Source organism: Ammospiza nelsoni, unplaced genomic scaffold, assembly GCF_027579445.1.
Source record: "Ammospiza nelsoni isolate bAmmNel1 unplaced genomic scaffold, bAmmNel1.pri scaffold_54, whole genome shotgun sequence".
Classification (NCBI taxonomy): domain Eukaryota; kingdom Metazoa; phylum Chordata; class Aves; order Passeriformes; family Passerellidae; genus Ammospiza; species Ammospiza nelsoni.
Genome location: NW_026683192.1, coordinates 628582 through 655948, shown reverse-complemented (window position 1 = coordinate 655948; position 27367 = coordinate 628582). Strand labels below are relative to the sequence as shown.

General features: G+C 52.7%; 1 protein-coding gene and 1 pseudogene across 1 annotated transcript; one reads left to right on the top strand and one right to left on the bottom strand.

Moving 5' to 3' along the window:
* LOC132087181 (zinc finger protein 239-like) overlaps positions 1-20881 on the top strand; it is a 28744-nt pseudogene extending 7863 nt beyond the window's left edge.
* On the bottom strand, positions 657-12601 carry LOC132087204 (zinc finger protein 696-like). The gene is made up of 5 exons (XM_059493224.1): positions 12484-12601; positions 8462-8783; positions 3494-3773; positions 1614-1695; positions 657-1427 (listed from the first exon to the last, which is right to left on the bottom strand). The coding sequence occupies exons 1-5, from the start codon at positions 12599-12601 to the stop codon at positions 829-831; spliced, it is 1401 nt and encodes a 466-aa protein (XP_059349207.1). The 3' UTR covers positions 657-828.
* Positions 20882-27367: the final 6486 nt, after the last annotated feature.

Below are 27367 nucleotides of genomic sequence, written 5' to 3'. Positions count from 1 at the left end.
GTGCCCAAAACTGCCTCAGAAACATGAGATACTCCAAAATCTCTTCAGGAATGTGGATTATTCAAGAACTCATTCAGTAATGGGCTCCCCCTCCCTTCATCATCCCCAAACTTTGGCTGTCTCATTCCAGACCCCAGCCCACCTCCCCAGTCAATCCCCAACCCATCCCACCCCTCCTGGACATCAACGCCCCCTTTCCAAGCCATATTTCCCCCATTTCCCACCTCCCAAACCCCATCCCACCCATCCTGCCCCACCTAATGCCCATGTCAAGCCTCCTGATTTGAAGGCCACTTTGCTCAATCCCCTTCCAACCCCATTCCACACCAAAGAGCTGTGGAATCCAGGAGTTTTGGGGTGGGATTGAGTAGTTTTCAGTGGCATTGAGTTGACAGATTGAACCCTCTTGTCTCTTTTAGTGCCAAGAAAGGGAAACAAGTACATCAAATACCCCCAAATTCTCCCAATTATCTCCCTGAATCCCAGATTGCCCTGAAACACAAGTAAAAAGTGAGGCTTTAGATGCCCTTGATGAATTTATTGAGTTTTACCCCAATTTTCTCTTTTTTAAAGAGATGAAGATGAATCCAAAGAAAATTAGGGTCAAAACAAAAGAAAGTGCAGCCGCCTTCCCAATGCAGATCACCAGGAATGTGGATGGCCAGGGCTCTGACCAACGTGGGTCCTCCCATGGGGGATGAAGCTGGAGCAGAGCATGAAGCTCCCCCTGCAGCTGGGGCACTCACAGGGCTGCCCTTACCGGTGCCTCCGTTAGTGTTGGGTAAAGAACGAGCGGTCTGAGAAGCTCTTCCCACACTGGGGACACTCTTAGGGCCTCTCCCCGGTGTGGATGCGCCGGTGGGTGACGAGGGTGGAGTTGTGCCTGAAGCCCTTCCTGCAGTCAGGGCAGCAGAAGGGCCTCTCCTCGGTGTGAATGCGCTCATGTACAAGGAGGTGGGTGCTGGTGTGAAACCTCTTCTGACACTGGGGACACTCGTAGGGCCTCTCCCCAGTGTGGAACCTCTGGTGGACAACCAGGTCAGACCTGTGGCTGAAGTTCATCCCACATTCCAAGCACTCGTAGGGCCGTTCCCCAGTGTGGATCCTCTGGTGGCAGATCAGGTTGAATCTCTTCCTGAAGCTCTTCCCACACTCCAAGCACTCATAGGGCCTCTCGCTGGCATGAAGCTGCTCATGGGCCACCAGCTCTGTGCTCTGGCTGAAGCTCTGTCCACCTTCCTGGCCCAGGGTGGGTCTTTCCTCCTCAGAGCACCCTGGGCTGGGTTTGCAGCCCCTCCTTGTGCGGAATTGCCGGGGCTTTTCCTCCCCATTGGGTTCCTGCACAGTGGAGTCACTCAAAACAGCCTCTTCCATGAGGTTCTGCTGTGGGGATTTGTCCTCCCTGGTCTCCATCCTCAGCTCCTTCCCTGGGGAAGGAAGGACAAGGAGAGGATGGGATTTGCCTCCTTGCCACCCGAAAGGGGAAGGAGATCCCCCCAGTGCATCCCCAGCAGGACGGGGTTTGCAGCAGGGTTGTCCTGCAGCCGGGGCCCGTGCTGGGCTGGGAGATGGAGCAGGAGAGAGGGGGAAAGGGGCACTGACTTCCTCCTCACCTGCCTGGGTGTCCTGGGGCATCTTCCTCTTCCTCCAAGCCTTCTCCTCCTCCATATTGCCAAGATTTGGGAATGGGAAATCCTGGTTTGGGGAAAAACAAGGTGTGAATGCCTTGGGCTGGGGATTGCTCCCACCCAAGTCCATCACTAGAAGTCATCTGGTGTCCATAAAATCCTTCAAAAATCAAGAGTGAATCAAAAAAAGCCACCAGGATTTTCCCGTTTCCAGTCTCTTGGGTTCTGGTGGTCCCCTGTCTCAGGGCTGTTGGAGATCCCATGGGCACTGGGGATCTCCCCTCTCCAGGGTGCTGCTTGGGGATGTTGGGGGGTTTTGGGGTCCCCTTCTCCAGCTTCACCCCAGTCCTGTCACTAGGGGCTGTCCCCTCTTCCCACCACCCTGTCCTGGTTTAGGGCAAATTTGGGAGAAAATCTCCAAAAGAGTTTCCTCTAGAAAGCAGATTCAAGTGGCCCCTCCTCCAACCAGATCAAGAAAATATTTCCATGGAGAAAAGGGGAAAAAACCTGTTTATTTAACAGGCAAAGCATTCACCAGCACAAAAAATGAACAATATTAAAAAAGAAAACCTCTTGCCGCTCCAAAAGAGATGACAAACTCAGAAAGTCCCTCCGTGGGCTGTAGCTCAGCTCACTCAGTCTCTTATCAGTCTCTTATGAGTCTGTTAACGGCCCCTCCAGCACTGGAACTGCTGCGGCCCAGGCTCAGCCTGGTCGGCCACAGGTGTGAGCTGCCAGTGGTGTTCTGGGTGTTCAGTCCAGAGCAGGTTTAAACAGCTCCAAAGAAATAGAAAAACCACAGTTGGGGGAACTTCTCTGCCTCAGCGAGCTAAAACTAACTAAAAGCAAAGGAGAGCTCTGTCCTGCTGTCTGTCCAACTGCAGACAACCAATACCTTAGGTTTTAAATTTTTCCATTCTGTTTTGATGTGCAGCTTTTAGCTTTATATTAAGTGTTACTGGGATCTTTTCACAGGGTGGTGAAGACAAAACAATCCTTTTCTAGCTGGAGACTCAAGGACAATCTCTTAAAACTTCAGGCCCAAAGCATAAACAACGTGAAAAGAGGAGAGCAGGCATGCAAGCAAGGAAGATGTAACTTCATAATTTGAAACTATTAATTGAGCAGTTAACTTCTATATACAAATGGACTAAAACTCATAAAAATGTGAGATCTCATGAGCAAGCCCTCTTTTGCTCCCATCTTGGAGCCATCCACACAGAGCCACAGCTGTGGCTCCTCTGCTGCCAGGGTGTGGCCTTTGAAGGCACTTCAATAAAAATCAACTTTATTCCTCTTAACTCCGTCTGGCCTCTGTTCCAGCTCCATAAGGTACAACAGTGCAGGAGCCGGAATGTGGAGGAGTGAGTTCAGTGTATGAAAACAAACTACTGCTTCTCCCTCCTCCCCTTCGCTCTCAGAACCAGCCTTAAAGGTGCAGAACTCATTTCTGGGCTAAACGGACCGATGGGGGTACGAGCATCATGAAGTCACCCCAGGACACCCCTGTCAGGGTCAGGGGGTCTCGTCCCCGCCTCATCTCCGGGCTGCCGGGGGTCCCCCAGCTCCGGTATCGCCCCTTTCCCTCTCCCCCCCCCCGGGGGTCCCCCGTTCCACAGCCCCGGCTCTCACGGGGATCCCCAAAACCAATGTCCCGCCCCGTCGGTACCGGGCCATCCCCACGTGGACCCCCCGGACCCTCCCGAGGGGCGATCGCGGCTCCTCTCCCCCCGAAAAAGCTCCTCTCAGGGAGCCCGGAGATATCCGGGGCTCGAGTCCGGGATCTGCTGGCTCCGAACACTCTCCAAAAAATCCTCCCGGAGACCCCTGGCTGGAGCCGGGGCGAGCTCGGCCTCCGCCCTCACCTGCGGCTCGGGGCTGGGGGCGATGCTCCCGGGGCAGGGGTGCTGCAGGCTCGGCGTGCGGGGGCTGCGAGCGCCGCGATTCTCCCGCTCCTGCTCCTCCTCTCCCTCCTCTTGCTCCCGCATTTCCTTCGCTCCAGCCCGGATCCCCCTTTCCCACCGCTCTGCCCCGCGGCCCCGCAGCACCGGCTGCTGGGTGGGGGAGCCCCCGATCGGCCCCAGGGCTGGGCAGGGGGCTCGGGGACCCCCCCGGGGCGGATCCGTCCCCCCGGCCCCGAGCACCCTCAGCGGTGAGAGGGACACAGAGCCCCTGTCCCCAGCCCTGCACAGGCATTGCCTGAGGCCAGAGGGATGGAGACCCGCCGAGCACCCCCTGGGCTGAGAGGGACAGAGACTGCCCCGAGCATCTCCTGGCACAGGGTGTGAGGGGGAGTGGAACCCCCAGGCATTCCCTGGGGTGAGAACGATGGAGACCCCCTGGGAATGGCCTGGGGTGACAGGGACAGGGACAACCCCTCCAGCCCCTCCCAAGGATTCCCAGGCCATGACGTACAGAGACCCCTCAAGCATCCACTGGGCACTGTGTTATAAATGAGAAGCTTGACTGGGCCAATATTCAAGCAGCAATCAATTTATTAATTAATATGGTAAAGCATGAGCAATACAGCACTGGGTACAGTGGGGGAAGTTTTCCCTCCAACTGCACACCAATAGTTGAGGCTTACAGGTACTTATAGGGGTACTCATCAGCTTTCTCAGCAGTTTCTATTCCCAATTTTTACATCCCAATTCTATACCTATTGTGAATTAATTTTTCTCAGGATGCATCCCAGAAAGGAGTATCTCCAGATGGTGGTGGTTCGATTTCCGAAAGAAGGAAGAAATCTCCCAGATGGTGTGGTCCAGCTCTCCAGATGTGGGTCCACCTTTTAATTGCAAGGACTATAAATCTCATAACAGTGATGTCCAGCTACTCTTGGTCGAAACCCTAAATCCTTGAGTTGATGTTCATCTTCCTTTCTCATGCTGCTGTTCACAGTTTTAAGTGTGTGATAAGCCTGTTTCCTTTTATATATTCTAAAGCTATAGTTTCAAAGATCCTTACTACAAGAAGTATTCTCAAATTATACTTCAAGAGGTTATTATTATTGCAAAACTCTTTAAGACTTATCTACAAGCAGAAAGTTCCTGTCAAAAAGCAATATCCTAAAAGCGTTAATTCAAATGCTCCTATATCACTTTAAGACTTATCAAGGATAATTACAAACAAAAGATAGATAGGTTCAAAGACCTTCTTCCAAGCTTTGCTTTCCTCAGTAATTATTAGAATTCATCTTTATACCTGTCCCATGGTCAGTTTCCACACAAATTACAATCACAAATACCACGTTGCCTGTATGTACCTGGCACGAAACACAGCTTTGTATTTCACAGGGGGGCACAGGGACGGCTCCTTTGAGAAGCTGCTGGAAGCTTCCACCGTGTCTGGCACAGCCAATTCCTGGTGGCTTCAAAGATGGACCTGCTGCTGGCAAAGGCTGGGCCAGTTACAAATGGTGGCAATGCCTCTGTGATAACAGATTTTAAAAGAAATCAAAATAGAGATTGTGGCGCAGTTTAAACTCCAGTCAGAGGAGAGCAGAGGGAGAACATGTGAGAAGAACAACTCTGCAGACCTCAAGGTCAGTGCAGATGGAGGGGCAGGAGGTGCTCCAGGCCCTGGAGACCCAGGCACCCTGCAGGAGAGCCATGGAGAGAGGGGCCCTGCTCCCAGGCTGGAGCAGCCTGTCCCTGGAGGAATGCACCCCTGGAAGAGTGATCCATGCTGCAGCAGTTTGGGAAGGACTGTTGTCCCTGGCATGGACTCACACTGCAGCAGTTTGCAGAGGGCTGCTGCCCCTGAAATGGACTCACATGGGAGAAGCTCCTGCAGAACTGTCTCCCTTGGGAGGGACCCATGGTGCAGCAGGGGAACCACTCCTCTCCCTGAGCAGGGGCAGAAGCCATGGGTGATGAACTGACCATAACCCCCATTCCCTGTCTCGCTGCACTGCTGGGGTGGGAGGTAGAGCTGGAAGGAGGGAGGGAAAGGGCTTATTTTATTTCCCCTTTTCCTGCTCTGACCTTGACAGTAATAAATGAATTTCATATCTCTAAGCTAAGCCTGTTTTTCCCAGGACAGTATTTGATAAGTGATCTCACCCAGTCCTTATCTCAACCCATGAACCCTTTATTAAATTCTCTTTGTCCAGCTGCAGAGGGGAGTGAGTGAGCAGCCCACATGGATGCCTGGCATTTGGCCTGGGTCAACCCACAACACCTTGGTGCCACAGGGTCACAATGGACCCTTGGCTCTATGGGGTCTCATTGGTTCCATCAGGCCCTGCAGGGCCACTTAATTCAACAAGGCCCCAAAGTTTCACAGTGGTCTTCAGGATTCCATGAGGCCCTGCAATGTCAAAATGGACCTTTGGATCCATGAGGGCCCACAGTGTCACAATGGGCTCTTTTGGTTCTACAGCTACACAATGGCCCCTGGGTTCCATGTGTCCTGCACTGTTCCATGAATCCTTAGTTCCATGGGGTCCTGTAGGGTCACAATGGTCTCCTTGGTTTCATGGTGCCACAGTTGCCATAATTTCCATGGTATCACAACTGCCCTTGGAGTCCAAGTGGCCCCAGAGTGTCACAATGGCCCCTTGCTTCCATGACGCCTTGCAGTGTCACAATGGTGTCCATGATTCCATCAGGCCCTGCAGTGTCACCGTGGACAGTTGGTTCAATGACACTCCACAATGTCACCACGGCCCCTTGGTTCTACAGAGCCCCACTGTGTCACTGTGGTCTCCTTGGTTCCAAGGCTCAGAAGTGCCAGAATGACCCTTTGGTTCCATCAGGCCTTGAAGTTTCAAAATGGTCCCTATGGCTTCATGAGTACCCCCTGTGTCACAAGAGACTCCTGGTTCCCTGAAGTTCTTCAGTGTCACAATGGGCCCTTGGTTCCACGAGGTTTGGTAGAGTCCCAGTTGACTCCTTGGTTCCATGAAGCCCTGCTGTGTCACAATGCCATGGTTCCATGAGTGTCCATGGTGTCACCATGGTCTCCTTGGTACCATCCAGGCCTTGTAACAAGAGATAGGGAGCCATTTTGTGCCTTAGATGAAAGGCTGCAGAACTCATGGTTGTGAGGCTGTGTCACTGATTAGAAACAAAAACCACCTGAATCTGAACGCCAAATATCATCTCAAGTACATTCAATCCCAGCCTCGACAGAGGTAGAAAATACAAACAGAGATTCCCCAGTAAATCAAAAACAGGGACCATATTTTGAATGCAGGCAAAATGCATTCAAGTGCATTCAAATGCACTCGATATGATGGGGAGGTGATGATCCCCTGTTCCAAGCGTGAACTTAAGAAGGGCTGACTATCAAAGGAACTGCAGAGAACCACAATATAAGAAAAGCAGGTGCCATAGGTGATACTGCGATAGGGAGCCCAGAAAGCAAGAGCAGATGAACCAGTGCAGTTGCCACCAAGAAGATCACGTTCACCCGCTGTGGGCAGCAACCCCATCAGGCCGTGTCACCATCCCCTGGTACAAGGGGGGTCACGATGGTTCGTTTCAGCGATCTCAGGGTGCAATGACACACAGCAGGGGACTTTCAGTATTAACCAAAACAAATGCACCTTTTATTGAGTGCCCACAGCAGATGCAGCACAAGGATTAGAATGGGGAGAAAGGATAGAGAGACAGAGAAAAGGAGGGGGGAATAGCTGCCAACAGAGAGATGAAATCCTCGTGGTCCGGCCAATAGATCCATCTGGTCACATTGGGGAGAGTCTCAAAGTCTTTGGTTAACTCAGGGCTCTTTTATAATCTACCGCCGGGAGGGGAGCAGGACGGCACATAGAGGGCACAGTGGAGAATAAATCCATTGGGAAGAGGCACAGACAGTCGAGTTCTGAACAGCACAAACCGGTGCCAGCAGTGAGTGGGGCCCGTTGTTTCAGGACTGGTTCCTATGGGAAACCTCCTGCTTCCCATGGCAGACATCCCACTCCAGTCAGGCCAGCACCCCTGGGTTAGAATTTGAAGGGTCTCAGTCTCAGTCCTTGGGGAGGGCTTTAATCTCCGTCCTTGACAGCAGCTGTGAGGCAGATGAGGGATATTTGGACCGTCTCTTACAGACTGACATCGCAAAACATAAAAATAATTATTCATCTCCCCTTAAAAGAAAATTACCTGAATTATTAAAATTATTTTTCTTATTTAAAGTATTATTATTCTATATTTGTATTACCAAATTTGAATGTTTATATTAAGAAACTCATACCATTTTAGCACGCAAAAAATGTATTGGTCATTGGTTCTAAGTAACATGATTCCCAACATTAATTCACTGCCCAGTGTGGCTCTTGATTTCTCCTTTATGCTTATTAGTCCCATTTTAAATCCTTTTGTCATCTTTTTTATCATTTTCACAGACAGGGTAAAAAAAGGCCACTTTGCGGTCCATAGAGACATTTCTGGGGCACATTTGGGGCAGTTCTGGGTCTGGAGAGGGAATTCAGAGAGAACTTGATGGTCTGGAGGAACCTTGCAAGAGCCGGGTGGGCACTTGGAGGGGCACTCAGGGATTCCAAGGGACGGTTCGCGGTCCGGAGCAGCACCCGGGGGTCCAGGGGAGCCCTTGGAGGTCAGGGAGGGGAATTTGGGGCCCTTCGGGGTCCGGGCGGGCCCTTGGGAGGCTCTGACTGGGATCTCTGGGGCGCGAAGGTTTATGGGAGTTGTAGGCGACGGTCTAATACGGTTAAACAGGGCCGCGGAGCATCACGGGAGTTTGAAACGCAGCTGCAATGGCTCTCAGTCGGGTGCAGGGCATGACGGGAGAAGAAGTCCCAAGTGGAACTGCGCTGGACATGCGCCGCAGAGCATGATGGGAGCCGAAGTCCCAGAAGTGGCTCCAACGCTTTGTTTGGGAGTCCGGGAAGGCTCTCGGGGGAGACTTCTGCGTCCGAGCCGCGACTTGAGATCCTCGGGGGAACGTAAGCGGTTCGAGAGAACTTGCGGGGAGTTCGAAGACCTCGAACAAGGCTCTTTAGGGCGCGGGGCAAGGCAGGAGTTTTAGGCGCAAGACTGTGTTCTGAGGGGCTCTGGGGCCGCGGGGGAGGAGATGAGATGAACTCCCAGAAGTGGCTGTACCGGGCATCTGTGGGGTCGGGAGCACGCAGGGGGTCCGGGGGCGCTTTTAGGGGGTTCCGAATGGGCGCTGAGGGGGCACTGAGGGATCCTGGAGGGTCTGGGGGACACTTAAGGGACAAAGGGGTGGCGGATCCCGGGGTTCTGTGGAGCGCGGGGCATGACGGGGGTTGTAGTCCCGGCTCCAATGGGGCTCAATGAGGCCGCGGGGCATGACGGGAGTTGTGGCTACTGTAGCCACCGTCCACGAGTCTGCGTTCTCTGGCGCTGATTGGCTTCGAGTGATGACGGGCGGGAGTCTCGGCAAATGGGATGTGTCAAAGGCGGGAAGAGCCCATTCAACCTGTCCAGTCCCTCCCAGTACAGCCCAGTTCATCCCGAGTACAGACCAGTACAACCCCAGTACAGCCCAGTTCATCCCAATTAAAGGCCAATACAACCCCAGTGCCCCTCCAGTCCCTCCCAGTATTGCCCCGTCCCTCCCAATCACCCTGAGTTTATTCCCAGTCCCTTCCAGTTCCCTCCAGTGTCATCCACAGGATGCCCCAGTGTCCCCAGTCTTTTCCACAATGGCCCCAGTGTCTCCAGTATGTCCCAGTTTGCCCCAGTGTCACTCCCAGTGTGTCCCAGTGTCTCCCACAGCGTTCCTAGTGTCCCCAGTATGTCCCAGTCCTCCCCAGTGTCACTCCCAGTATGTCCCAGTGTCTCCCACAGCGTTCCCAGTGTTCCCCAGTATGTCCCAGTCCTCCCCAGTGTTTCCAAGGACAGTTTCATTTCTCACGGTGGCCGTGGCAGCCAAACCCAGCAGTGGGGTCAGTGCAGTGCCCATGGCCACAGCCCCTTGCAGGGGCCCAGTGCAGCTTGGGCTGATGATCCACCCTCACAGCTGGCCCAGGGCAGCTCTGCAGTGCCTTTGGTGGCACCTGGGGCTGGCACACACCTGAGCAGTGTGTCTGTTTGCACTGGGGAAACTCAGCAGTTTGAGATTGCTGCAAAAACAACAAAAAGGGAAAACCCCTCTTAGGCTGGGTGCAGCCAGCTCTGCAAGCACCACAGGTCCCAGGGGAGTGAGCACAGACAGGATGGGGCTGGGCAATGTGGAGCAAGGTTGTCCACACTGGGTTAGAGCTCCAGGCACAGCTTCTGTGAGCAGGCCAGAGCTGCTGAGGAGAGACCCTGGGTCAATATCAATCACAGAACGCTGCAATCACCTCTGCTCTAAAGGGAAATTTAATAAAAGACACCCTTTAAAATGGGAATGTGTATTTTATTACTGTTTTTTGAAATCTTTCTCCATAACTGGACTAGGAAAACTTTAATGACCCTCTCAGGGCTTTGCTGTTGTTTACATCAGACTCAGTCCTTGAGAGTGTCTTCAAAAAACTTCTCAAGAACTCAAAGTTAAATTTAGACTCCAAATTTTCTTGGAGTTTTAATGGCTCCCACTGAGAGACACAACTGGGAAAGTGTCCCCAGGTTCCAGTTAGAGCAGAACACTGGAGGCAGTGATGACAGCTGGGGACAAACAAGGCAAAGGTGTCTCTGGTGCTGAGCAAAGCTGGATGCGTTTGAGGAATTCCAAGGGCCAAGGCCTGAGCCCCAGCCCCTGGCCAGGCAGATCCTGTCCCTCCCTCCTTGCTCAGGGCTCTTGCTGGGATGGGCACTGGCATGTGGGGATGTGCAATGGCAAGGGCAGGAGCATGGGGTGGCCCCTGCCAGGCTGCTGAGCAGGGACAAGGAGGCAATGAGGCCCCAGCCCTGCAAGGGTCACTTGTCTCCTGCTCCTGCCTCAGGCCCAGGCCCAGCAGCCATGGCCAAAGTGCTGCCCAAGTTGGCTCTGGCAGGACTGTCTTGCAGCTGCTGCCCATCCCTGTGCCCTGTGCAGCCCAGGCTGTCCCACGGTGTCCCTGCCCTGCGCCTCTGTCCCTGCAGGCTGTCGGCATCCCCTGGCTGCCCCACCTGGCTGGGCCCTTCCTTTGCTGACAGCTCTGCCTCCTGCCTGCCTCTGCCTGCCCACACAGAGCCTGGGGCTGATACCAAAAGGGTTCATTCCATTTTTACCCTGCCTGTGAACTTTCAGCACAGGAACAAGGCATGCAGGGGCTGCTTTCCCAGCAAGGATGGTTGGAAGAGAAGATGAAGACATCTGGCTCAGGAGTGCAGGGACAGAGAAAACAAGGAGTGAATCTGGGAACTTGGGGTGGGTTTTATGAAAATGGGTAAATTGTAATTCACATTTAGTGACTGTATATAAGCAACACGCTGGTAGAATTACATGTCCATGTGAGGTTGGGAGTTATCCCTCACTAGAGCTCTGGCCTGAATAAATGACACCCTCTGAAACAGCAAATTCATGTACAGGGACAAAGCAGCTCTGTGCTCAGTGGAGTGGAGACTGAGGACAGCAGAGAAGCCATGGGAGGGATTGAAGGGAGGTTTCAGAGATGGTGGATCCTTTTGGAAAAATAGAGAACACCCAGAATAAAGAAAGAATAAATGCAAAGGGCAGATAGGGAGAGCCAGACAGGACCCAAACAGAAAGGAATTTCCCTGCAAGGACAGGGCTGTGGTGCAGCACGTCCCCCAGAAGGAACCTTTGTGTGAGCAGGCAGAGGCAGGCAGTCGTGTCCCTCTGTGGGACCCATTAAAACTTCAAGAAACTTTGGAGTCTAAATTTAACTTTGAGTTCCTGAGAAGTTTTTTCAAGACACTCTCAAGGACTGAGTCTGATGTAAACAACAGCAAAGCCCTGAGAGGGTCATTAAAGTTTTCCTAGTCCAGTTATGGAGAAAGATTTCAAAGAGCAGTAATAAAATATACATTCCTATTTTAAAGGGTGTCTTTTATTAAATTTCTCTTTAGAGCAGAGATGATTGCAGCATTCTGTGATTGATATTGACCCAGGGTCTCTCCTCAGCAGCTCTGGCCTGCTCACAGAAGCTGTGCCTGGAGCTCTGACCCAGTGTGGACAACCTTGCTCCACATTGCCCAGCCCCATCCTGTCTGTGCTCACTGCCCTGGGCCCTGCTGTGCTTGCAGAGCTGGCTGCACCCAGCCTAAGAGGGGTTTTCCCTTTTTGTTGTTTTTGCAGCAATCTCAAACTGCTGAGTTTCCCCAGTGCAAACAGACACACTGCTCATGTGTGTGCCAGCCCCAGGTGCCACCAAAGGCACTGCAGAGCTGCCCTGGGCCAGCTGTGAGGGTGGATCATCAGCCCAAGCTGCACTGGGCCCCTGCAAGGGGCTGTGGCCATGGGCACTGCACTGACCCCACTGCTGGGTTTGGCTGCAACGGCCACCGTGAGAAATTAAACTGTCCTTGGAAACACTGGGGAGGACTGGGACATACTGGGGAACACTGGGAACACTGTGGGAGACACTGGGACATACTGGGAGTGACACTGGGGAGGACTGGGACATACTGGGGAACACTGGGAACATTGTGGGAGAGACTGGGACATACTGGGAGTGACACTGGGGGATATTGGGACAACCTGCGAACACGGGGAGTGCTGAAGGGGAATCTCTGTGGACTGGGAATGGACTCTGGGGGTGCACTGAGACAGACTGGGACATACCAGGACATACTGGGGGATACTGGGTCAAACTGGAGACACTGGGGCCATTGCAGGGAGGACTGGGGACACTGGGCATTGTGTCGATGACACTGGGGGGAACTGGGAGGGACTGGTAATCAACTTGGGTGTATTGGGAGGGACTGGGCTGTACTGGGAGGGACTGGAGGGGCACTGGGTTTGTACTGGGTTCTACTTGGGATGAACTGGGCTGTACTGGGGGTGTACTGGTCTGCACTCGGGATGAACTGGGCTGTACTGGGAGGGACTGGAGAGGTTGAATGGGCTGTTCCCGCCTCCAACGCATCCCATTTGCCAAGACTCCCGCCCGTCATCGCCCGAATCCAGCATCCCATTTGCTGAGACTCCCGCCCGTAATCGCCCGAATACAATCAGCGCCAGAGAACGCAGACTCGGGGACGGTGCCTACGGTACCCACAACTCCCGTCATGCCCCGCGGCCCGACTGAGCCCCATTGGAGTCAGGACTGCAACTCCCGTCATGCCCCGCGCTCCACAGACCCCCCCCCCCCCCCGGGATCCGCCACCCCTTTGTCCCTTAAGTGTCCCCCAGACCCTCCAGGATCCCTCAGTGCCCCCTCAGCACCCATTCAGGACCCCCCAGAAGCGTCCCCGGACCCCCTGAGTTTTCCCAATCCCACAGATGCCCGGTACAGCCACTTCTGGGAATTCATCTCTTCTCCTCTCCCAGAGCCCCTCAGAACACCGTCCGGCGCCTAAAACTCCTGCCGTGCGCTGGGCCCTAAAGAGCCCGGTTAGAGCTCCCCAAGATCCCCGCAAGTGCTCCCGAACCGTTTGCGTTCCCCCGAGGACCTCAAGTCGGGGCTCGATGCAGAAGTTTCCCCGAAGAGCCTTCCTGCACCTGCAAACGCCGCGTTCGAGCCACTTTCGGGACTACGGCTCCCATCATGCTCCGCGGCACACGTCCAGCGCTGTTGGAGCCGGGACTTCATCTCCCGTCATGCGCTGCGCCTCCACTGAGAGCCATTGCAGCTGCGCTTCGAACTCCCGTGATGCTCGGCGGCCACGATAAACTGCAATACACCCGCGCCTTCAACTCCCATCACCCCCCGCGCCCCAGAGAGCCCCGCCAGAGTCCCCCAAGGGCCCGCCCGGACCCCGAAGGGCCCCAAATTCCCCTCCCTGACCTCCAAGGGCCCCCCTGGACCCCCAAGTGCTGCCCCGGACCCCGAACTGTCCCTCGGAATCCTGAGTGCCCCTCCAAGTGCCCACCCGGCTCCCCGAAGTGTCCTCCAGACCCTCAAGTTCTCTCTGAATTCCCTTCCCAGACCCAAAACTGCCCCAAATGTGCCCCAGAAAGTTCTGCACAGACCCCAAATGGCCCTTTTTACCGTGTCTGTGAAAATGATAAAAAAAAATCACAAAAGGATTTTTAATGGTACTAATTAGCATAAAGAAGGAGAAATCAATAGCCACACTGTTCAATGAATTAATGAAGGGAATTATGTTACTTAGAACCAATGACCAATAATTTTTTTGCTTGCTCAAAAGGTATGGACTTTAAAATATAAATATTACAATTTGGTAATACAAATATAGAATAATACTATTATAAATAAGAAAAATAATTTAAATTTTATGAATTCAGTAAATTTTCTTTATAAGGGGAAAGGCATAATTATTTTTATGTTTTGGGATGTCAGTCTGTAAGAGACGGTCCAAAGATCCCTCATCTGCCTCACAGCTGCCTACAAGGACAGAGATTGAAGCCCTCCCCAAGGACTGAGACTGAGACCCTTCAAATTCTAACCCAGGGGTGCTGGCCTGACTGGAGCGGGATGTCTGCCATGGGAAGAGGGATGTTTCCCATAGGAACCAGTCCTGAAACAACGGGCCCCACTCACTGCTGGCACCGGTTTGTGTGTTCAGAACTGGACTGTCTGTACCTGCTCCCAATGGATTTATTCTCCACTGTTCCCTCCATGTGCCATCCTGCTCCCCTTCCGGCGGTAGATTATAAAAGAGCCCTGAGTTAACCAAAGACTTTGAGACTGTCCCTGACATGACCAGACGGATCTATTGGCCGGACCATGAGGATGATTTAATCTCTCTGGTGGCAGCTATTCCCCCCCCTCCTTTTCTCTGTCTCTCTATCCTTCATCTCCTTTCTAATCTTTCTGTTGCATCTCCTGTGGGCACTCACAAAAAGGTGCATTTGTTTTGGTCAATACTGAAAGTCCCCTGCTGTGTGTCTTTGCACCCTGAGATCAGTGAAACGAACCATCGTGACCCCCCTTGTACCAGGGGATGGTGACACGGCCTGATGGGGTTGCTGCCCACAGCGTGTGAACGTGATCTTCTTGGTGGCAACTGCACTGGTTCATCTGCTCTTGCTTTCTGGGCTCCCTATCCCAGAATTACTTGTGCCACCTGCTTTTCTTATATTGTGGTTCTCTGTAGTTCCTTCAATAGTCAGCCCTTCGTAAGTTCACTCTTGGAATAGGGGATTATCACCTCCCCATCATAGCGAGTGCATTCAAATGCACTTGAATGCATTTTGCCTGCATTCAAAATATGGTCCCTGTTTTTGATTTACTGTGGAATCTGTTTGTATTTTCTATCTCTGTCGAGGCTGGGATTGAAGGTACTTGAGATGATATTTGGCGTTCAGATTCAGGTGGTTTTTGTTTCTTGTCAGTGACACAGCCTCACAACCATGAGTTCTGCAGCTTTTCATCTAAGGCACAGAATGGCTCCCTATCTCTTGTTAAAAGGCCTGGATGGTACCAAGGAGATCATGGTGATACTGGGGATCCAAGGAGACCATGGTGATACTGGGGATCCAAGGAGACCGTGGTGACACTATGGACACTCATGGAACCATGGACATTGTGACACAGCAGGACTCCTTCATGGAACCAAGGAGTCAATTGTGACACTGAAGAATTTCAGGGAACCAAGAGTCTCTTGTGACACAGGGGGTACTCATGAAACCATGGAGACCATTTTGAAACTTCAAGGCCTGATGGAACCAAAGGGTCATTCTGGCACTTCTGAGCCTTGGAAGCAAAGGGACCACAGTGACACAGTGGGGCTCTGTAGAACCAAGGGGCCGTGGTGACATTGTGGAGTGTCATTGAACCAACTGTCCACGGTGACACTGCAGGGCCTGATGGAATCATGGACACCATTGTGACACTGCAGGGTGTCATGGAAGCAAAGGGCCATTGTCACACTCTGGGGCCTCTTGGGATCCAAGGGCAGTTGTGATACCATGGAAATTATGGCAACTGTGGCACCATGAAACCAAGGAGACCATTGTGACCCCAGAGGACCCCATGGAACTAAGGATTCATGGAACAGTGCAGGACACATGGAACCCAGGGGCCATTGTGAAGCTGTAGGACCAAAAGAGCCCATTGTGACACTGTGGGCCTCCATGGATCCAAAGGTCCATTTTGACATTGCAGGGCCTCATGGAATCCTGGAGACCACTGTGAAACTTTGGGGCCTTGTTGAATTAAGTGGCCCTGCAGGGCCTGATGGAACCAATGAGACCCCATAGAGCCAAGGGTCCATTGTGACCCTGTGGCACCAAGGTGTCGTGGGTTGACCCAGGCCAAATGCCAGGCATCCATGTGGGCTGCTCACTCACTCCCCTCTGCAGCTGGACAAAGAGAATTTAATAAAGGGTTCATGGGTTGAGATAAGGACCGGGCGAGATAGCTCATCAAATACTGTCCTGGGAAAAACAGGCTTAGCTTAGAGATATGAAATTCATTTATTACTGTCAAGGTCAGAGCAGGAAAAGGGGAAATAAAATAAGCCCCTCACCTCCCTCCTTCCAGCTCTGTCTCCCATCCCAGCAGTGCAGGGAGACAGGGAATGGGGGTTATGGTCAGTTCATCACCCATGGCTTCTGCCCCTGCTCAGGGAGAGGAGTGGTTCCCCTGCTGCACCGTGGGTCCCTCCCAAGGGAGACAGTTCTGCAGGAGCTTCTCCCATGTGAGTCCGTTTCAGGGGCAGCAGCCCTCTGCAAACTGCTGCAGTGTGAGTCCATGCCAGGGACAACAGTCCTTCCCAAACTGCTGCACCATGGGTCACTCTTCCAGGGGGTGCATTCTTCCAGGGACAGGCTGCTCCAGCCTGGGAGCAGGGCCCCTCTCTCCATGGCTTTCCTACAGGGTGCCTGGGTCTCCAGGGCCTGGCACACCTCCTGCCCCTCCTTCTGCACTGACCTTGAGGTCTGCAGAGTTGTTCTTCTCACATGTTCTCCCTCTGCTCTCCTCTGACTGGAGTTTAAACTGCGCCACAATCTCTATTTTGATTTCTTTTAAAATCTGTTATCACAGAGGCATTGCCACCATTTGTAACTGGCCCAGCCTTTGCCAGCAGCAGGTCCATCTTTGAAGCCACCAGGAATTGGCTGTGCCAGACACGGTGGAAGCTTCCAGCAGCTTCTCAAAGGAGCCGTCCCTGTGCCCCCCTGTGAAATACAAAGCTGTGTTTCGTGCCAGGTACATACAGGCAACGTGGTATTTGTGATTGTAATTTGTGTGGAAACTGACCATGGGACAGGTATAAAGATGAATTCTAATAATTACTGAGGAAAGCAAAGCTTGGAAGAAGGTCTTTGAACCTATCTATCTTTTGTTTGTAATTATCCTTGATAAGTCTTAAAGTGATATAGGAGCATTTGAATTAACGCTTTTAGGATATTGCTTTTTGACAGGAACTTTCTGCTTGTAGATAAGTCTTAAAGAGTTTTGCAATAATAATAACCTTTTGAAGTATAATTTGAGAATACTTCTTGTAGTAAGGATCTTTGAAACTATAGCTTTAGAATATATAAAAGGAAACAGGCTTATCACACACTTAAAACTGTGAACAGCAGCATGAGAAAGGAAGATGAACATCAACTCAAGGATTTAGGGTTTCGACCAAGAGTAGCTGGACATCACTGTTATGAGATTTATAGTCCTTGCAATTAAAAGGTGGACCCACATCTGGAGAGCTGGACCACACCATCTGGGAGATTTCTTCCTTCTTTCGGAAATCGAACCACCACCATCTGGAGATACTCCTTTCTGGGATGCATCCTGAGAAAAATTAATTCACAATAGGTATAGAATTGGGATGTAAAAATTGGGAATAGAAACTGCTGAGAAAGCTGATGAGTACCCCTATAAGTACCTGTAAGCCTCAACTATTGGTGTGCAGTTGGAGGGAAAACTTCCCCCACTGTACCCAGTGCTGTATTGCTCATGCTTTACCATATTAATTAATAAATTGATTGCTGCTTGAATATTGGCCCAGTCAAGCTTCTCATTTATAACACAGTGCCCAGTGGATGCTTGAGGGGTCTCTGTACGTCATGGCCTGGGAATCCTTGGGAGGGGCTGGAGGGGTTGTCCCTGTCCCTGTCACCCCAGGCCATTCCCAGGGGGTCTCCATCGTTCTCACCCCAGGGAATGCCTGGGGGTTCCACTCCCCCTCACACCCTGTGCCAGGAGATGCTCGGGGCAGTCTCTGTCCCTCTCAGCCCAGGGGGTGCTCGGCGGGTCTCCATCCCTCTGGCCTCAGGCAATGCCTGTGCAGGGCTGGGGACAGGGGCTCTGTGTCCCTCTCACCGCTGAGGGTGCTCGGGGCCGGGGGGACGGATCCGCCCCGGGGGGGTCCCCGAGCCCCCTGCCCAGCCCTGGGGCCGATCGGGGGCTCCCCCACCCAGCAGCCGGTGCTGCGGGGCCGCGGGGCAGAGCGGTGGGAAAGGGGGATCCGGGCTGGAGCGAAGGAAATGCGGGAGCAAGAGGAGGGAGAGGAGGAGCAGGAGCGGGAGAATCGCGGCGCTCGCAGCGCCCGCACGCCGAGCCTGCAGCACCCCTGCCCCGGGAGCATCGCCCCCAGCCCCGAGCCGCAGGTGAGGGCGGAGGCCGAGCTCGCCCCGGCTCCAGCCAGGGGTCTCCGGGAGGATTTTTTGGAGAGTGTTCGGAGCCAGCAGATCCCGGACTCGAGCCCCGGATATCTCCGGGCTCCCTGAGAGGAGCTTTTTCGGGGGGAGAGGAGCCGCGATCGCCCCTCGGGAGGGTCCGGGGGGTCCACGTGGGGATGGCCCGGTACCGACGGGGCGGGACATTGGTTTTGGGGATCCCCGTGAGAGCCGGGGCTGTGGAACGGGGGACCCCCGGGGGGGGGAGAGGGAAAGGGGCGATACCGGAGCTGGGGGACCCCCGGCAGCCCGGAGATGAGGCGGGGACGGGACCCCCTGACCCTGACAGGGGTGTCCTGGGGTGACTTCATGATGCTCGTACCCCCATCGGTCCGTTTAGCCCAGAAATGAGTTCTGCACCTTTAAGGCTGGTTCTGAGAGTGAAGGGGAGGAGGGAGAAGCAGTAGTTTGTTTTCATACACTGAACTCACTCCTCCACATTCCGGCTCCTGCACTGTTGTACCTTATGGAGCTGGAACAGAGGCCAGACGGAGTTAAGAGGAATAAAGTTGATTTTTATTGAAGTGCCTTCAAAGGCCACACCCTGGCAGCAGAGGAGCCACAGCTGTGGCTCTGTGTGGATGGCTCCAAGATGGGAGCAAAAGAGGGCTTGCTCATGAGATCTCACATTTTTATGAGTTTTAGTCCATTTGTATATAGAAGTTAACTGCTCAATTAATAGTTTCAAATTATGAAGTTACATCTTCCTTGCTTGCATGCCTGCTCTCCTCTTTTCACGTTGTTTATGCTTTGGGCCTGAAGTTTTAAGAGATTGTCCTTGAGTCTCCAGCTAGAAAAGGATTGTTTTGTCTTCACCACCCTGTGAAAAGATCCCAGTAACACTTAATATAAAGCTAAAAGCTGCACATCAAAACAGAATGGAAAAATTTAAAACCTAAGGTATTGGTTGTCTGCAGTTGGACAGACAGCAGGACAGAGCTCTCCTTTGCTTTTAGTTAGTTTTAGCTCGCTGAGGCAGAGAAGTTCCCCCAACTGTGGTTTTTCTATTTCTTTGGAGCTGTTTAAACCTGCTCTGGACTGAACACCCAGAACACCACTGGCAGCTCACACCTGTGGCCGACCAGGCTGAGCCTGGGCCGCAGCAGTTCCAGTGCTGGAGGGGCCGTTAACAGACTCATAAGAGACTGATAAGAGACTGAGTGAGCTGAGCTACAGCCCACGGAGGGACTTTCTGAGTTTGTCATCTCTTTTGGAGCGGCAAGAGGTTTTCTTTTTTAATATTGTTCATTTTTTGTGCTGGTGAATGCTTTGCCTGTTAAATAAACAGGTTTTTTCCCCTTTTCTCCATGGAAATATTTTCTTGATCTGGTTGGAGGAGGGGCCACTTGAATCTGCTTTCTAGAGGAAACTCTTTTGGAGATTTTCTCCCAAATTTGCCCTAAACCAGGACAGGGTGGTGGGAAGAGGGGACAGCCCCTAGTGACAGGACTGGGGTGAAGCTGGAGAAGGGGACCCCAAAACCCCCCAACATCCCCAAGCAGGACCCTGGAGAGGGGAGATCCCCAGTGCCCATGGGATCTCCAACAGCCCTGAGACAGGGGACCACCAGAACCCAAGAGACTGGAAACGGGAAAATCCTGGTGGCTTTTTTTGATTCACTCTTGATTTTTGAAGGATTTTATGGACACCAGATGACTTCTGGTGATGGACTTGGGTGGGAGGAATCCCCAGCCCAAGGCATTCACACCTTGTTTTTCCCCAAACCAGGATTTCCCATTCCCAAATCTTGGCAATATGGAGGAGGAGAAGGCTTGGAGGAAGAGGAAGATGCCCCAGGACACCCAGGCAGGTGAGGAGGAAGTCAGTGCCCCTTTCCCCCTCTCTCCTGCTCCATCTCCCAGCCCAGCACGGGCCCCGGCTGCAGGACAACCCTGCTGCAAACCCCGTCCTGCTGGGGATGCACTGGGGGGATCTCCTTCCCCTTTCGGGTGGCAAGGAGGCAAATCCCATCCTCTCCTTGTCCTTCCTTCCCCAGGGAAGGAGCTGAGGATGGAGACCAGGGAGGACAAATCCCCACAGCAGAACCTCATGGAAGAGGCTGTTTTGAGTCCACAGTGCAGGAACCCAATGGGGAGGAAAAGCCCCAGCAATTCCACACAAGGAGGGGCTGCAAACCCAGCCCAGGGTGCTCTGAGGAGAGAAGACCCACCCTGGGCCAGGAAGGTGGACAGAGCTTCAGCCAGAGCACAGAGCTGGTGGCCCATGAGCAGCTTCATGCCAGTGAGAGGCCCTATGAGTGCTTGGAGTGTGGGAAGAGCTTCAGGAAGAGATTCAACCTGATCTGCCACCAGAGGATCCACACTGGGGAACGGCCCTACGAGTGCTTGGAATGTGGGATGAACTTCAGCCACAGGTCTGACCTGGTTGTCCACCAGAGGTTCCACACTGGGGAGAGGCCCTACGAGTGTCCCCAGTGTCAGAAGAGGTTTCACACCAGCACCCACCTCCTTGTACATGAGCGCATTCACACCGAGGAGAGGCCCTTCTGCTGCCCTGACTGCAGGAAGGGCTTCAGGCACAACTCCACCCTCGTCACCCACCGGCGCATCCACACCGGGGAGAGGCCCTAAGAGTGTCCCCAGTGTGGAAAGAGCTTCTCAGACCGCTCGTTCTTTACCCAACACTAACGGAGGCACCGGTAAGGGCAGCCCTGTTAGTGCCCCAGCTGCAGGGGGAGCTTCATGCTCTGCTCCAGCTTCATCCCCCATGGGAGGACCCACGTTGGTCAGAGCCCTGGCCATCCACATTCCTGGTGATCTGCATTGGGAAGGCGGCTGCACTTTCTTTTGTTTTGACCCTAATTTTCTTTGGATTCATCTTCATCTCTTTAAAAAAGAGAAAATTGGGGTAAAACTCAATAAATTCATCAAGGGCATCTAAAGCCTCACTTTTTACTTGTGTTTCAGGGCAATCTGGGATTCAGGGAGATAATTGGGAGAATTTGGGGGTATTTGATGTACTTGTTTCCCTTTCTTGGCACTAAAAGAGACAAGAGGGTTCAATCTGTCAACTCAATGCCACTGAAAACTACTCAATCCCACCCCAAAACTCCTGGATTCCACAGCTCTTTGGTGTGGAATGGGGTTGGAAGGGGATTGAGCAAAGTGGCCTTCAAATCAGGAGGCTTGACATGGGCATTAGGTGGGGCAGGATGGGTGGGATGGGGTTTGGGAGGTGGGAAATGGGGGAAATATGGCTTGGAAAGGGGGCGTTGATGTCCAGGAGGGGTGGGATGGGTTGGGGATTGACTGGGGAGGTGGGCTGGGGTCTGGAATGAGACAGCCAAAGTTTGGGGATGATGAAGGGAGGGGGAGCCCATTACTGAATGAGTTCTTGAATAATCCACATTCCTGAAGAGATTTTGGAGTATCTCATGTTTCTGAGGCAGTTTTGGGCACTCCCCAGCTCTTGGGGGTCTTTCCTGAGAGCAGCTCCATGGACCCCCATTGCCAGGGGTGGTTGCCTTGGGCACGAGCTCAGAGCTGTAGCCAGAGTCCGTTGCCTTGGTGCTGGAGAGCAGAGAAATGATGAACGGCCCCAGACATCTCCAGTGCGTGTTTGGGGGCAGGGAGAGTTCTGCATAGGTGGGGTGGTCACTGCCCCAACCCAGCCACTGCAGCCTCTGGCCCAGCCCCAAAGTGATTGCCAAGCCCCTGGTACCCCAAAAACCTCACCTGTGAGAGGGACCAGAGCAGGTCAGGCTCTGACACGGGTGTGACACTGACACATCCCACGGCCCTGGAGCTCACAGCAGCTGAGATCCATGACTGACTGTGGATCTCTGTCTCCCTCTCTCTCTTCTCCTGACTTCATCTTCTTGAAATCTGGATAACTTGAAGTTGGACAGGTTAGAGTTTGCTAAGTCAGTGCTTTATGAAGTGATTTACTGTAATTCAATGCTATTTAAGATTTCCCAAGTACCTCATTCTCTGAAGTTTGCAACTAAAAGTTTGTTCTCCACCCTCCTGAGAAGATGTTTTCTCTCCTTGGCCATCTGTCCTGCAGGCTGTGCCCCCTGTGTGTGCTGCTCCTCTGCCCTGGCCGGCTGCACTCGCCCATCTCGCTGTGCCCCAGCATTTCTCACCCAGCGTTTCTGTGCCCTCCCTGGACTCCTTGCACCCAGCTCTGCCAGCTCCTGGCACAAAGAGCCAGGGCAGGAGCCCACCCTGCCAAGGGGCTCTGGAGCAGGGCGGGGGCTGCAATGGCTTCTGTGCTCAGCAGCTGCTCCTGGCATGGTTCCATGGGGACCGAGCACAGCAACGCTGCTGAGCATTGTCCCTGCTGAGGGTCACACACTGCCGGGGCACATTTCCTGCCTGCAGGATTGCTGAGCATTGTCCCTGCTGAGGGTCACACACTGCCAGAGCACATTCCCTGCCTGCAGGATTTGTGCCCGACCCAAGCGCTGCACTTGTGTCTCCAGCTTTGCTTTCCAACAAAAACAGGGGAAGGCAAACTGTGCAGGTCATGGTATTTTAGTGTGTCTAAAACTCACTAAGTCGTTGATCTTAGAGGTGAGATGCATTTAGAACTCATGGCATGGAGAAGTATTGCAAGATGGAAAAGAGGAGCATAGAAATAAACTGAGGAAAACATTTCAGATGATTTCTTTCCATTTTCATTTCACTTCTGGAATGCTGGTTCAGTTTTCCAGGAATCTTCTCTGTGATCCTGTCTGCTCTTCTCAGAGACCTTTCCTGGAGAATGAGGTTGAGCTCTTGTCACAAGATGTGCCACCAACTGCGGCTTCTCTTGGCTTTCCACACTGTGTGCAGCAGGACTCTTGCAGCAAAACAGGACAAAAGTTTTGAGGACTTGACAACTTGTCCTTTCTTTTCCTGGTGGACTGGGGAGTTGTGCTATGGGTAAGGTTTTCATTGTTGCTTTTCTAGGCTAAGAAAATAGGGGGTGGTACAAAGAATTGTTAGGGAATACAAGCCTGGCTGAATGCAGAGAAAGAATCTCCAGAGCCTGCAGCCTCAAGTGGAGAGTTGTGTGACGATCATTCCAACCCGTCACTGGACATCTTGAAAATTATCTGGAATGTGAAAATGCTCTGACAGAGGGAGTTTGTTTCTGAATTCCACATCTGGTGCCTTGGTGCATAAATCAAGAGCACAATCAGTTCATGATAAGTACCAGAACAAGATGGACCTCTCAGAGTAGCTGACTGAAACAATCTGAAAAGGAGAAATGCAGGGAATGACCGGGTGAACCTTGCCTGGAAGAAGGGTAAATTTTTCTAATAATTACTAATCCATTCCCTCATCTTTTGGCTTTCTTAGCAAGGCCATTTGCATCCCAGATTCCCTATGAAGTGTGAAGCCTGAGCTTGTGGAAGTGGCTGAAAGATGCCCTGTTCCTCTGCAGGGACACTCAGGCTGGAACAGGAGCTGGAGCCCTCTCTGGGGCAGCCTCCTCCAAGCTGGAATTTGTGCCGTGCTGTGAGAGGAGGAGGAGGGGGAGAAGGCTGGCGCTTTGTGGCAGGAGCAGCAGGTTTGGGCCGCAGGACATTCCGTCTGCACTGCTGCCCCGCAATGGGCGGCCGTGCCCAGGGCTCTGGGCCTGGCCCCGCGTGCACTGAGCTCCCTGGGCTGGGCTCAGGTTCCCGCTGGGACTGGGCAGAGCCTGGGCTCAAACTGGGGGCAGCAGCAGTGCAAAACACCTCTGGGCATCTGTGTTTCCTGCTGCTAGGAAGGAGCAATGAAGCGAGTCGAGAAGTTCTGGTTTCTGTTTCTCCTGGTGGATTTTTTTATTTAATTCCACATTGCGGAGGCAAATTCTGTGACAGCCTCTGTCAGCTTATTCTATTTCAACAACGTCAGCAACAGGGCTGTATTTGAGCGCTGCAAATGTGGCCTGTGTGGCTTTAATTCCCCTCATCTTAGTGTTCAGGGGCTGGTGAGCTTTTCAGTATCTGCTGATCTTTATGCCTGTGACAAAAATACTGACTTCACTGTCATGAAAGCACCATGGGTAGCACCAACTGAAAGAGGCACTTGCATTTTTATGGATAAAATTCAGGTGGCAAGCAGAAGAGGGCCAAGAGCAGCCATGATCTGCAGTTCCCAAGGCAAAGGCACCAGTGTCGCAGACATTTTTTCACAGAAATACTTTCTTTCAGATTTCTGCATTTTCTGGGAAGCTGAGGGCCCCAGAGGAAGAGAATGTAAACAATTGTTATCAGCTGCTGTGGAATGCAATAAGATGCACCTGTGATTGGTTCATGTTCTGATGTTTATAATTAAGAGCCAATCACAGGAGCAAGCTGGGGACAGAGTCCCTGGACACAACTTTGTTATAGATTCTTTCTTTCTATTCTTAGCTTAGCTTAGCAGCTCTGCAACTTCTCTCTTTATTCCTATTAGTATAGTCATAATGTATTATATATCATATATCAATAAATTCAGCCTTCTGATCAAGAAACAAGATTCTCGTCTTTCTCTCACCACCCCAGCGACCCACTCAGGTTGCTGTAATACACCAGCAGCCTCTTCCTTTCACCTCAGGGTGAGTAAAACAGAGCTGGAAACAGTGCTGGAACCCAATCCTTTCTTCCTCTGAGGGCTGGCTCGGGGCAGCACAGGCGGGCCCTGAGCAGTCAGGGCTGTGTGTGGGTGCTGGTTGCTCTGCTCCAGAACTGAGCTGGAAAAAGCCCTTGGGAGCCGAAGCAGGAGCAGGCGAGAAGGGGCCGGCGCTGCTGCTGCTCCTGGCCGGGAGCCCCGGCTGGGCCGGGCCGGCGCCCCCTGCGCTGTGGCTGCTGCTGCTGCCAGAGCCGGGCGGGACTCGGGGACAGGGAACGGACACGGGGGGACAGCAAAGGCCTGGCGGCTGCAGGGATGGTGGCGCTGGGGCCGGGGCCAGCACAGAGCTTCAGCCCGCAATTAACCCCGAGGGAAACGCTGGGGAAAGGCTCCATTTCAGCCTTTCTGTACTCATGGCTGTGAAGGGACTGAAATGAAAGCAGAACAAGTAGGGCCCAACCTGTTCTCCTGCCTTGGGTGGAGCCCCAGGCCTGAGGCTGAGAGGGGCTGTGAGGGGCTGTGAGGGGCCATCTGTCATGAGTGAAATAAACAGGGCCAGGAGACTTCTTCTCCTTTTTAATGCCTTTATTAAAAGTGATCAGCTCAGGACTGGGCAGGTCGGCAGGGCTGCAGTCCCTGTCGTGGCGCCCAGGGCGACTCAGAGGAGGAGGATATGCACAGCTTTGTCCACAAGGGGCAGAGCTGGGGGATCCGGTCCTCGTGGGAGCCTTTAGGGCGTGGTGTCCCCATCAGATGTTGGTTTGGTCTGGGTCTCGCTTCCTCCCAGACCTGCCCCGGGGGCTCTCGAAGACAGGGTGAGGAACAATGAAGGCTTCCAGCATCTCTGCAGGCCCAGCACTCCGCTCCTCGCATCCAGACATCACTCCAGTCTCTCAACTCTTATATGGCTCGTTGTTTTTGGGGTTTTCTCAGTACATTCGGAGTGGGGGACCCACACAGAATGCTGGTCTTGGAGTCACTTTACATAACCCCCCCACCTTCTCAGGTGTCTTCACTATTCTGGGAAAGGTATAACTTAGCCTCGGGCAAGGCTCTGCTAATACAAAAGGAGCGATTAGCCACAACGACCCATGATTACAATAACAAAACACGCAGAACTTCGGCAGCTACAGTGCTCTGGCTGCCTTTTTGTAACTTTTTCTCACAAAAAAATATTAACCGAATTTTTGTTCATAACAATGAGGGGCCATGAAGGGCCTTGAGAGGCCATGAGGGGCCATGGGGAACTCAGAGAGGCCTTAAGGCCCTGTGAGGGGCTGTGGGAGCCAGGCCCCTCATGGAACCAAGGGTCCATCATGTCCTAGCACGGCCTTGTGGAACCAAAGGGACCATGGTGCCACTATGGAGCCTCATGGTATCACAGGTCCATTGTTACACAGCAGCCACAGCCTGGCTGCAGAACCAAGGAGATCATTGTGACACTGCACAACTGTGCAAACCTGTGAGCCTACCAGGGAAAAGCCAGCAGAAATGGCCTGGAGAGACACACTGTAGGCTCTGGGCATTCCTCACAGCTCAGGGTGAGGAAAGAGGCTTCCCCATGGTGCTCTGCAGCACTATGTTAATTTTTCCCAGTTCTGTACTGTCCCTTGGCCTTCTCTACCCGTTTAACTCCTATAAGTTCATGTTCTGGTGAGTTCTCCCTTCTCTGTTTTCCCACTGGTGTGTAACCCTGCCCATCCACCCTGGCATTTACTATTGGTCCCTTCCATGTGTACCGCCCCTGAACCCTCAGAGCATTGGATCCCCGGTGCTCTACTCTGAACCCTCTTTTCCTGCATTTGTACCCTGGACTCTCCTTTGTCTTTGTTTTTGGCCCCTGGACACTTTCAGCATTTCTCTGTGTGTGTGTGTGTCTGTGAGTGTGTCTGTGAGTGTGTCTGTGTGTGTGTCTGTGTGTCTGTGTGTTTGTCTGTGTGTCTATGTGCTGGTGCTCTCGTGGTTCCTACCCATTGGCACAAGAAACTTGGGGACGGTTGTGTGCAGACCACCTCAGACTGCAACAATAACTCCTTTTTTCATTTACTTTGTGGTGGGAATGAACCATTCTGTCTAATCACGATCAGAATAAATCAGAGCTGTATTTATATAAATTTATCTGGTATTCAATCTTTAATGCTGGGGGGAAAATTGCATTAAAGTTCAATTCCACCTGTCTAATCTTTAACACCTTTGACAAAGTCTGGGGCTGGGATTGGATCCAACCGCTTCCAGTCACCTCTCTTTGAAGGAATTTTAGAAGTCTCGAGGCCCTGCAGGGGTTTGAGGATCCATGGTGGCTGTTAGGTGTCATTTCTCAACCTCATGTCTCAGCAGAAGTTTCTCCAATAAAGGAATAAAGGTTTTGCCTGAAGCTCCCTTTGTGCCCATGACAGGAACCCCTGTGAGTGTCTGGGACATCCCAGCTCTTTGGCTACCTGGGGACTCCTGGGATGTCACCGTGGAGCCCCTGTGAGTGCTTGTGACAGATTGGTGCCTTTGCAGCACAAGGTGCCCTGGGATGTCACCACGGAATGGCTGTGACTACCTCTGACCACACGGCTCTTTACCATCCCAGTAATCCCCTGG